At 35.7% G+C, this 12373-nt stretch overlaps 2 protein-coding genes across 2 annotated transcripts; both read left to right on the forward strand.

Moving 5' to 3' along the window:
* Positions 1 to 211: 211 nt before the first annotated feature.
* LOC116302123 (LIX1-like protein) lies at positions 212 to 9906 on the forward strand. The gene is made up of 3 exons (XM_031711344.2): positions 212 to 561; positions 5583 to 5835; positions 6550 to 9906. Exons 1-3 carry the CDS (start codon positions 420 to 422, stop codon positions 7037 to 7039), a joined length of 885 nt encoding a protein of 294 aa, XP_031567204.1. The 5' UTR covers positions 212 to 419; the 3' UTR covers positions 7040 to 9906.
* Positions 9907 to 10305: 399 nt separating this feature from the next.
* LOC148905750 (uncharacterized) lies at positions 10306 to 11289 on the forward strand (the record flags this gene model as incomplete). Its single annotated transcript, XM_089040323.1, has 1 exon — positions 10306 to 11289. A coding segment is annotated over one exon (657 nt), but the record flags the coding sequence as incomplete, so codon positions are not given.
* Positions 11290 to 12373: the final 1084 nt, after the last annotated feature.

Here is a 12373-nt window from a genome sequence, read left to right on the forward strand (position 1 = left end):
CATCTCATAATTTATCATTGAAATTCAATTAGTCTCTTATTATTCTTTTTTTTTTTTTTTTTTTTCAAAGCAAAAAATAAAAACTTCGCAAACCTCCTCCCAACTCCCCCCTCTTTCAACAAAAAATTCAATTGGGATTCCTGTGTGCTTTTTTACGCAACCTCCTGACCCCCCTCCTCCAGGGGGTCTATTTACCTTAGTTTCACAGGACGCCAGTTGAACTTTGTAATGCAGAACGAAGTTTAGTCTGAACTTAGCCAAAATTTCCTTCCTTTCCCCTCGAAATACCCACATTTAAAGATACCTGCGTATTATAGGACAATTAATATTTAGTTCTAGTCATGTAAACTTGCTTTAAAGATGATTTAAGGGGATGTTTTAAGACACGAAAGACGAATCGTTTTCGAAGAGAAGACAAGATGGCGACGAGAACGGGTGATGCTTCGAAAGGTATTCTAAACCAAGGCTTTTCTGCTGGTTCTAATGGAAAATCAGTGTTAAAAGAAGCTGTAGATGCTGTATTAACGTCCTTTGCAAAGCATACACAAGGCCATGGTGGAGGTAAGAGGCATTTTTGCATCTTATTTTATCATTTTCGAGTCATTCTGTTTATGAAAACAATTTTAAAAACAGCAACTCTTTTCTATTGAAACTCTTCAAAACAAACAAAACAAAACAAAAAACGTATAATGTTACTTTATTATTCAGTTGTTAGAAAAAATATTACCAATTTCTCTTATTAACTAAGTTCTATTGACGTTTTTTTGTAATAATTTTGAAAAACTTTTGCATAAGTTTTGATTCTTCGTTAACAAAAATTGTTTATTCCAAACAAACTTTAAAACCAAAACCTTATATAATCCTATTTTTCATAAGTATTCTAGTATTAATAATATATAATATTCATAATTTTGCATAAACATTGCAAGTTTTTATTCAGTTAATTCAGCTATTCAAAATAAATACTTAAGCAGAAATCAAGTCTAAAATATAATCTTTTCAATCCTCTGTAAATCCAAAGATATCTTTGACGATTTATCTAAGTCGGTGGGATTCGTATTCAAGTTTTATTTAAGTTACCACAAAAATTGCGGTAACGCCAAAGCTGCATATCGAATAATAATCAATTCGGGATCTTTGTTGATCTTTGTTTAAGTGCTACTCTGACGAAAATCGCTCAAACTTGGATTCAGCTGAAACTTCCTAAGAATACTCTTTAAAGGTCCAATAATCACTGTATGAAGTGTTTTCTCGATATTCAGGACAAAAGTATGATATTTTTACGATTATTTTTTGAAGTCTGTGACGTCATAGACTCAACATCGAACATCGCTCCATACATTTCTTTGTAGTTTATGATCAAAATATCAGTAGTAAAAGGAGAAAGAAATACCCAAACACCCCAAAATATAAATTATAGTCACAAGTAATGTGAAATAAGCACATTAGCCACCCTTTGGGCTTCATAGGAATAAAATAAATTAAGGATTTATATACAAAGAAATGAATGGAGCGATGTTGGATGTTGAGTCTATGATGTCACAGACTCCAAAAAAATAATCGTAAAAATATCATACTTTCGTCCTGAATATCGAGAAAACACTTCATACAGTGATTATTGGACCTTTAAAGAATATTCTTAGGAAGTTTCAGCTGAATCCAAGTTTGATTAAAATTTTTGTAAAAAATATTGTATATTGTATTGAAGATTTTAGGATTTGAATTACAAATCACTCATGCAGGTTTGATTCCTGTACTTCATATCACATGTAAGCAGAGTTTGTTACAGTAGGTTTTTCCCTATATTCATGGGTTTTATTCCAGCTTTTCTGGTTTTCCTCCCTTCGCAATACTAACTAGTTAGCTAAATTCCAATTCAATCTGTTAGTTACCCCGGCTTTGATCAGCCCAGAGATTGTTCAGGGTATCGATTAAACTTCCGATCAAGGTTTAATTCATATTGATAGTCTTAGTAGATGCTTGAGGGGACTGATAACCTGTACCGAAATGTTCCTGAAGGCATATTAGACATGTCATGGGCTCAACTTACAGTGAGGGTCCAGAAGAGGAGGATCCTATAACCATTTCCCAGCCCCCATTTTCACCAAATCCCATAGTCTCAGCTTATTTTTTGTTCAAATCTCAATCCCATTCCCATTTTTTGATTGTTGTTTTTTTTTTCAATTCCCAGTGCATAAAATCCTATTTTCCCAGTCCTAAAAAGGCAAATCCCAGCTCCCATTTTACCACTTCAGGACCTTCTACTGTTACCTTAGTGATGATAAATGCAGGATGTCCAGAATGTTCTGGAGTAGGTTGTCAAAAATCTGATGTAGCTGGCTGTGAGAACGATGATACTTTATAAATACAAAAGAAAAAGTAGCCGACAGTTTATTTCAAAGCATCTGCCAGAGCTCCAGCAACCTGCTGCTTATTCTGATAGCCCTATAAAGTTGTCGAAATTTAAGCCACGGGGCTTTAAAATAGCAGGCTTCCTATGGCTAACATGCAGCCGCCAAATGTTACTAATTAATGCAGTACTTAGCAGATGCAGGGATGGTTCCATGGAACCTTCTTTTGCTCAGTAGAACAAAATTTATTGAAATCTTTGTTGTAGCAGAAAATAGCATTTCCGGACTCTCACTTTTTGAAATCCTGAATCTGCCAACAATGTAATGGCAAGGATGATGATAATAATGGCTTTTATTTAAACACGATAATAAATTACAGCGTTGCTAATGTGGTCGTGTCACTACGACTATAGAGAAACACAAAGTGTTTTAAGAATCTCAACTGACAAGGAGGCACCCAGTTGGCTATTTACTTGAAGCATGGTCGAGAAACTGAATTTGAACTAATCAGGAACCAGGACAAATACAGTCTCAGCTAGTGGCCACAGCGGGACTAGAACTCAGCATCACCGGGTTGTGAGACCGACGCTATGACCGCTCAACCATGCTGCCTCCTCTTCCTTCTTTCTAAAATTTGGTAAAATTTTCTATTTTCAGCCATGAAGTCAATGCCTTATTTCCTGAGATTTACCTGGCCATTTTTATTTTAAAGAATGTGTCATTTGGTACAGTCTCCCTGCCATTATACACTATAAACTCTCTCAGTCTTGCATGCAGCAGTAACATTTGAATACAATCTGTTCAAACTTTGCTCTTTTTTTCTCTTTCTTTATCTACTGTACAAGGAGATGGTCCTTGATTGTATCCATATTTATGGATCGGTCTGCTAGCTTCATTATGTTTGACGACCTTAAACAACATGTTATTATAAAGAGTGAGGAGGAGTGAGCCTGTTTGCACTTGACTTGACATGACATATGTATTTTAGATTTATAGGTCCTTATCTTATTAAATAATTCATTAAGTAAAGAAAACTGGCCGTTTGTTTGGATAACCTTGACCATATACCTTTAAAAGCATCAGTCTCGTATCTCATAATCTTAAATAAGAGATATTTCTCCCAGTATATCATTATTTCGTTATCTTTTTTTTCAATTGTGTTTACTGTGGACTGTTCTCTTTGAACAGCGACCCTCAAAGTTTGGTCTCTTTTTAACCGATTAGCATTTCAATGACGTAAATCAGAGGTCTGCAATAAAAAATCCAACATTTGATGAAGATTTTAGATTGAAATAAAGATTTTAATCATTTACCCTCTATCATACCTACATAATAAATTCCAATAATAATAATAACAATGATAATAATAAAAAAATACATTTATTAATGCGTCACATCGTTCTAGCTTATTACAAAATAAACTAATTGGGGATACGTATCTGAGACCCAGTAAAACCAATAAAAACAATTCCCGTATTCCAAACCCTTAGATTAAAACAACCCCTATATATTTACACTAGTCTACTATACAGTAATATCCCGTCCCTCACAACCAAAATAATGTTCTACAACCTTTCTACAACCTTTACTAGTTATCTAGTATATTGCATTATAATAGGAAAAAATTCACTTCTCAGGTAGTAAAGCTCCTTTCTCGTGGTATACAGTATTTTTCTGTCTGCTATATTATAAAACAGCTTTTGATCTTCTATATCTGGACTGTACCTACAGAACAAAACAGAACAGAACAGAACAGAACAGGAGTTTATTGCTCTTAAATATTAATTGCATTGGTGACAATATAGAAAAATTTAAATATAATATAAATGTATAGTAAATAGATAATATTACATGGGTGCGGAGATACAAAATTTATCTTTGAGCGTTGAAAATATCTCTGAGTGAGTGCAGCAAACAAGTGAGAGATTTTCAACACTTAATAAGCTTTTTATTATTATAAAAAGTTTTTATTTATAAACAAATAGTTTAAACACACATGGTAACGATATTTTCACATGTGAAAATATCAGTTTTTCGAAAAGGAGAAATATAGGTATTATATGGATAATTATATGATGAATATTTGTAATAAAGTGATAAGTAAAATTACACTAATTTCTATTGATATCATTCCTACATTATGATAAAATAATTAATTCTATAACCTTCACTAGTTATCAACTTGAATTATAAGAAAAAAGTCACTCTTCAGGTGGTAAAGCTCGATACCTAATTTCCTGTGGTATACATTTCTGTCTGCTATATTAAAACAGCTGGCAAAATAATCAAATGATTTGGAATGATATGTTGGTTCCTTTGTGATCTGACCTTACATTCCTAACTTTCTTTGAAGTCTAATACCTTTCGTTTTATGTCGTCTTGGGTCAGATAACATGTTGACGTCAAACTTGTGCAGCAGATGCATGTACATATCTTAACATCAGTAAGTTTTTTCATCTTTTCACGGTGTATAATTTACCTTTTCATCATTACTGTGTACATATCTTAGTTAGAAGTCTTGTTGTTCATGAAGTTTGATTAATATATGCAGAATTGTTGCCTCAAAAAAAAATTTTTGAATTTAAAAAAAAGGAAATAAATAAAAACGATGAATAAACAAAGTCATCATCATGTAATGTCCGCCCTAAATTGGAACTCGTCCGGTCAAAGCTTCGCCTTGCTAGTCATTTTGACCAGTAACGTTTGCTAGAAAAGAGGTACATGACAGAGCTACAGTGCATTTTGGCCAGTGACTAATAACACGATACATGCTGTATGATATACCATATGCTCATGAAAAGCTAGCGAAGGCACATTATTTCATAAGACAGCATTCAGTGCAGCAATCAAGTTTTTATTTCACTTATTATAAAGTACGATTTAGATCAGCTGTTAAATTTTGGTTCTACTTTGTGCCCCTACTTCGAAGATAACCAATACTGTTTTCCCCTTTGATTCTAAGGGGTGCACCCCTCCTTAGGTTAACTTTGTGTGCAGCACCCCTCCCTGAACAAAATCCTGGATCCACCACTGTTTCGATATTCTGCAAACTCAGACATTTCAATGGCTTGTTATGAATTTTTTTACTGCCACCAGTCAAGAACATAAAAGGTACCGACTGATTATTTTGGATTGACGGCAGTGAAAAAACAAATTTCAGCATGCAGCTCACAACTACTGAGTTCGCAGGATATAGAAAACTGCAGCAATAATATTTCATCTCATTTTTAGCTGTGAATGTAGAGGAGGCTTTGCAAGAATTCTGGCAAATGAAAGACACAGATACAGGATCCAAAATCCAGCATAGAAAAAGTGTGAAATATGAGCCAGAGATGTCCGACAGACCTCCATATGTCTGCTTCGTAACCTTACCAGAGGGGAGCTGCTTTGGCAGTTTTCAACCTTGTCCAACCAAAGCCGAAGCCAGGCGAAGCGCTGCTAAGATTGCGCTCATGAATTCGGTTTTTAATGAACATCCATCAAGGTAAAATCTCAAACATTTTGTATTTTTTGTCATTTTATATTGGTAGTTTCTTTATTCAAATTCTCACTGAGGTCGGCAGACGACAGTGATGCATTGACTTCCCCCTATTGTTAACCCCCTGTATTCTTGAAATTCTAGATTATATTTCCTCCAGATTTTCTTCCTGTGGGTCATTAGCCTCAAGGCTCTCCTCGTTGGAGTGTGAACATGTGTTAAAGTCTTTAAGCCTGAGGTGTGAATTGAGCCTATGCAGTAACAGTGCATGAAAATTATGACCCATACAAAGGCAGATCCAGGGGGGGGGGGGGCAAAGGAGGTTGAAGCTTTCCCCCCCCCTTTGGCAGAAAAAAAATCAAAACAAAACTGTAGAATTTTTTATTGTGAAGGTTTGCATATATCAAAACGTGTTTGAATAGAAAACCAAAATGAATAATTGTGTTAAAATAAAACATTTTTGCAAAAAGTCAGTCCAGGATTGGACGCCATGTCCCGACTCACCATTTTTTATCATTAGGGATCCCTGTGGGAGCCTGTGGCAGGAAACCTTTGACCCTTAGCCCCCCCCCCTAAAATTTTGGCTGAATCCGTCCTTGCCATAAGTAACTACTGTGCAAAGCAGTGAGAGACAGTGCTGTATCAGCTCATGGCACTCATAACCCATAACATTTACATGAATCTATACAATCAATATAATTATATATCATTTTTTGACAGGAGAATAACTGATGATTTTATTGATCTTGCTGTCAAAGAAGCTCAAGAAACAGAAAAACAGATTGCTACGAAGAGAAGAACACTATCCCTCAAGGCCCAAGACCCAGATAATCCCAGTACAGGGGTAGGAGCATTCAGATTCATGCTCAATTCCAACAAAGGCCGCACCATGTTAGAATTCCAGGAACTCATGACCATATTCCAGTTATTGCACTGGAATGGTAGTTTAAAGGCCATGCGTGACCGCGACTGCTCTAGACAAGAGGTGCTGGCACATTATACTGCAAGGGTAATCGATGACGACATGCGCAGCCAAATGGCACTCGATTGGATTTCACGAGAGCAAGAGCAGCCAGGAATTATAAAGAAAGAAACTGAGCGTGCTTTTAAGGAGCTAGAACAATGTAGGTTGGCTGGAAGGGAGTTGAGATTTCCTAAAGAGAAGAGAGACATTTTAAGGATGGCTTATGATCAACTTCGAAATGTCTAAGGTCCAACTCTTTTTAATTTTAATGCCAATATGGTCGCTACCCACCCCTCCCCTGTAGACAAAGACACGTAAATCATGATCTAAAGCTTTGACATGTGGGTGTAATATTTTCCATTTCAGACTATATGTAATTTCCTTGTTATCTTCTCAATCCTTAAGGCCGGTTTTCACTACAATGCAAGCATAAGCACAAACACAAGACTTAGTATAAACAGGCCTTATTTTATTGTGAAAACTTTCTAACGCAATGATAAACACAAGCATAAGGATCAAATTTTTTCCTTTTTGTTGCGCTTGTGCTTAAGCTTATGCTGCGCCAGTGAAAACTAAACACAATACAAGAGCAATGATGGTGAATGATTAATGCATGTCATGTGACCAATCACGACAGCACAGAAGAGGCATGGCACTAGTTGCGCTTGTACTTATTTCACAACTTTTTTTCATTGAAATAAGGTCTCTTGTGTTTGTGCTTATGCTTGCACCATAGTGAAAACCAGGCTTTACTGGTAAACAACGAAATAATACCCAAGGGAATGTCATGTTTTCTGAAATGGACAAACGTTATACCCAAGTGGTATTAGGTCTATTGACCTATTAAGCTTGGTTATGGTGTCAGTGATGCCATAAGGGGGATTTCATTTTCTAAATTCCCTTTTTTTTTTTTTTTTTTTTTTTTGTCATGTCTAGAGTGCAAACCATATATCCATGAGACAATACATTACTAGCTACTGCAGTGCTTAAAAGTATTTAGTTATCCACGTGTAGTTCCAAAAATTATTCATACCCTCCTCACGGAGGAATTTTTTTAAGACACCCCCCTACCCCCTGGAAATTCCAATTTTCTTCCATACAAACTCTATAATTTTTGTTCTTTCTCTGACCCCCCTACTCTTCGGAAATTCCAAATTCCTCTGTGGGACCGGTGGGTATGGATGATTTCTGGAACTACACAACTATTAATTTAGTTGTTGAATTCACTCAGGCATGAACCAAACAGAGATGCAATGTCCTGCCCCAGTTATATCCACTGTTTTGTACGAAAAATTACAATTATGCCTGATACATCCTTTGTTTTGTTTCATGGATATTTGGCGCACCTATTAATCTGGCGGCCATATCCCTTTTTTCATTCTCAAGATTAATCACAAAATAAGAATTTTTATTGATTAACTTATGTAACTATGATTCCAATGCATGCAATAACTAATATATATGAATTATTATCGAATCTCCAACATATTGTAGATATAATTGAATTATTTGTACAGTATTTAAATAATTTACTTTTTCAAATCCATTTAGAAAGATTGGGCTACCTGTGGTATTGATTAGCTTAAGGCCGGTTTAGACGGTACTATTTTCGCCTATCGCATCTGTCGTAGGCGAGTTGTAGGCTTGAATTGCACGCTACGACTCGAGTTGTAGGATGGCGCGAGCGTGTTGTATACGATAGTTGTAGGTGAAAATTGTACCGTCCAAACCAGCCTTTACAGAGGTCACATAAATATACTAGTGGTCTGGAGTGATTTTACTTGGCCCGTGGAACAAAGTCGTATTATTAGTGGGTAATAGTCAAAGTAAAACAAAAGAAAACAATGGAATTAGTGTCCACTACCATTTATTACGTTCACTACTCTTACACGGGCAAAGGAAAATCAATCTATTACAAATGCTACATTCTGATTGGCTGTGCGACCACAGTACAGAGAAAAAATCGCATAGCCCAAGATTTTGCCATTCAAAAAACATCTAGTTTTAGGGTCGTAATCTGATTGGCTTAATTGGGATCCTTTAAAGGTGCTGACACACGGTGCAACATTGCACTCAACATTTCAAGCAACAAATTTGAATCGGGGTGATACACATTGCAACAAAATCACGCAACATCGCTTGTGTGAGCCTGCTATGTTAAGATATTTGGTCAGCAGTTATAAATTTGGTGCTAGGTGATTGGCTGGAAGTTCAAAAATGTTGCAGGTAATGTTGCAGACATGTTCACATGATGAAATTTGTTGCGCGCAATGTTGCAAGAGTAGAGCGCGATTCAACTTCAGATTTGTTGCATGCAACGTTGCGTGCAACAAGTTTGGGGTAGACACGCTGCAACAGTCCTGTTGCGTGCAATGTTGCACCGTGTGTCAGCACCTTAAGCCTGTGATTGGCTGAAAACAATAGGTTACAATAGTCGTTGCATTCTATGACAAGTTTAGTTGACGTTTAGATGTTGTTAGATGGCAACCATGTTGTGGGGCTAAAGTATAGAAAAATAACACGAAAAAATTACATACGTTAGGCAAAAAGTATTGCAGTCTTCTTGCCATCCAACATGGCTGCAACACTCGTCCATTTTCATTGATAATTTCCAAAAATTCCACGTTTATATGGTTAAGGGGGAACCAAACTGTACTTTCTATACTAAAGACCGTTGTCATGTCCAACAATCTTATCACATTATTTAGAATATCTTAGAATTTAAAACTCGGAAAATAATGATTATAAATCGTTTTCATTTGATAGCTTACTATCCTGCAAACAGAATAGAAAATTGCCTCGGACACCTTGTAGTACTCTTTAAAACAGATACTGTATAGTTGTTTGTGGGAAAATATTTCATTACACTGAAAAAACTGCTGCAAGGGTGACTGGTTCGCTATTGTCTGAGTCGTAACCATGAATCAGTTGGACGGCACGAGTTGAATAGGCTATTATCACCGTTTCTAATTTGATTTCAGAATAGCAGAGAGCACAGAGCCCATTGTTCAACCTAATTCCTATGACGCAGTTTATAAAACTCACATTATTTGACGAAAGCTAGTTAAAGTAGCTGAAAAATAAAATAAATATGGCAATTGCCATGATCGTTAGCCGTTTTTCATGTTATTCTCACGGCAAACGTGAAACGTTAGTTGACCAGTGAAAAATCAATTCTTTTAAATTACTGAAAAGGAATTGCTGGCTTTCACTCAGCTGATAAAAGTCTTTGAATCTCATTATCTGCTCCACATGGTGGTCAAACGTGATTCGTCAAGTGAAAGCCAGCAATAGCAAAAATCCAAGTATTAGAAAAACAAAAGAATATTTGTGTGTGGTAAGTAAGTTTGCATAAAGGATGGACCATTAGATAATTGATGGAGGGTTTGCAGGAATTTTAGTTGTATGATATTTATTTGTTTGGCTCAACACTTGCACGTTATTTTTTTGCTTACAGCTAGATATTTTTCTTCTAATAGAAGAGGTTGCACGATATTTTTTTTGAGGTTTAAGTCGATGAAATCGATGCAGCATTACCACCTGACATACTCCGTCAAGTAACCCAAGCAAGAGACAAAGGAGCAAGCTCATGGCTCAATGCGATACCAATTAAAGAACAGGGACTTACTTTGAATAAACAAGAATTCAGAGATTCTCTTTGTCTGCGTTATAATATACCGTTATCGGGTTTACCAAGTACCTGCGCTTGTGGGACAACCTTTTCGGTAAGCCATGCACTATCTTGTAAAAAGGGAGGATTTGTTGCACAAAGACATGACAACGTCCGTGATCTGCTTGCCATACTTTTAAACAAGGTTTGCAACAACGTTCAAAAGGAGCCACAGCTTATCCCATTGGATGGCGAACAATTTAATCTAAAATCTACTAGCACAAGTCAGGATGCAAGGCTCGACATCAAAGCTGGATCGTTTTGGGCACAGGGAGTAACTGCATTTTTTGATGTAAGAGTATCGCATGTTAATTCCAAGAGCAACCAAAACAAATCCACTTCTACAATCTTCAAGGATCAAGAAAGCGAAAAAAAGAGAAAGTACCAGCAAAGAGTAATCGATGTCGATATGGGAACTTTTACGCCCTTAGTTTTTGGTACAAATGGAGGAATGGGGGCAGAATGCCAGATTTTTTTAAGCACCTTACTGAGAAATTAACCAAGAAGACAGGGGACACATATGCAAGTACTATAACATGGATTAGAACTCGATTATCTTTTGAAATAATTAAGTCAGTACACATGTGTGTCAGGGGGACAAGAACCCCTTTTTTTAAGGACAATGAATTCTTGAATGACTTTAATCTTAACGCCAATGTAGCGGAAATTTAGAAATATTTAGATTTTAATAATAAATGTATAGTTTTAATATAGTATTATATCAGTGTGAAGAGCTGGACTCGTGTTTTGAGCTATTAATTTATTTTACAAATATGTTTTCATAGATAAATAAGTAAATATTATATAGATTTGTTATTTTATATTCATAATCTTTTCTTTTTTGTTTTATAATTATAGCAATATTCTTATCACGTCTCATATTATAATGAATTATTAGTTTAATTATTATTATTATTATCATTATTATTATTATTATTATTATTATTATTATTATTATTATTATTATTATTATTATTATTATTATTATTATTGCGTCCGACAAATGTTGGGTTTCGCGTTTGTCAGAGCCTTAATAGGTAATACCTTCTTCGTTTTTGTTTCACATATACACTCAATTGAAGAATCGTTGTCGGGTTCAGGGTTCGAAACATAGAACATAGAAGCTGAGACCGAAATGGCACATGGGAAGTACGTTAATAGATGCATGCTGTGACTGGCGACCCGTGGCATCATCCACTGTTTTTAATACGCGTTTGGCATTCTAAACCGACTACATGGATGACGCAAATGAATAAATTATAATATAATTATGTCATTTCCCATGTGCCATTTCTGTCTCAGCTTCTAAGTATGTTCTGTGTTTCTGAACCCGACAACGATTCTTTTTGAGTGTATACGGCGTTCACTCTATTTGCTCTATCGCAAACACTACATAAATCTGAAGAGGATTCTGGTAGTAATGGTATCACTTAAGATATCACGATATGTCCAATATGAAAAATGAGCAATTTATTTTCAAAAAGGATGTGAATATCAATGGAATAGAAAGTAGAAACTATACCACTGACGACATCAATATCCAAAAAGAAATCTTTCAAATTAATTATTAATAGCTCGGAATTCTTTTAACCTTCAACAAAAACTAAAAAAAGCAAAAAATGGACGGGGATCACTGATTCCGTTCAGACCTTTGGACTGCATACCTGTGGTCTGATTCGTTATGACAACGAGCAACCAGTTTCTGATAATCTAATTCTAAAACTATGTACCTGTCTAAGATTATGTAATGGATTTCGCTCGTTGCACAGAGCTTATTTGCTGGTGAGGCTTAACATATAGGGCAAGTAAGAGAATGAGGTTTTAGTCATTCGTTGTTGACTTCAGGATGAAGAGCTTTGTACTTTATCTCGTTGCCGTGACTGCCTGCTCATTGCTGGAGGCAAATGTTG

The sequence above is a fragment of the Actinia tenebrosa genome, unplaced genomic scaffold (assembly GCF_029948245.1).
Source record: "Actinia tenebrosa isolate PJP-AT-01 unplaced genomic scaffold, QUT_ActTen_1.0 PGA_scaffold7__59_contigs__length_16204524, whole genome shotgun sequence".
NCBI classification, from domain to species: Eukaryota; Metazoa; Cnidaria; class Anthozoa; order Actiniaria; family Actiniidae; genus Actinia; species Actinia tenebrosa.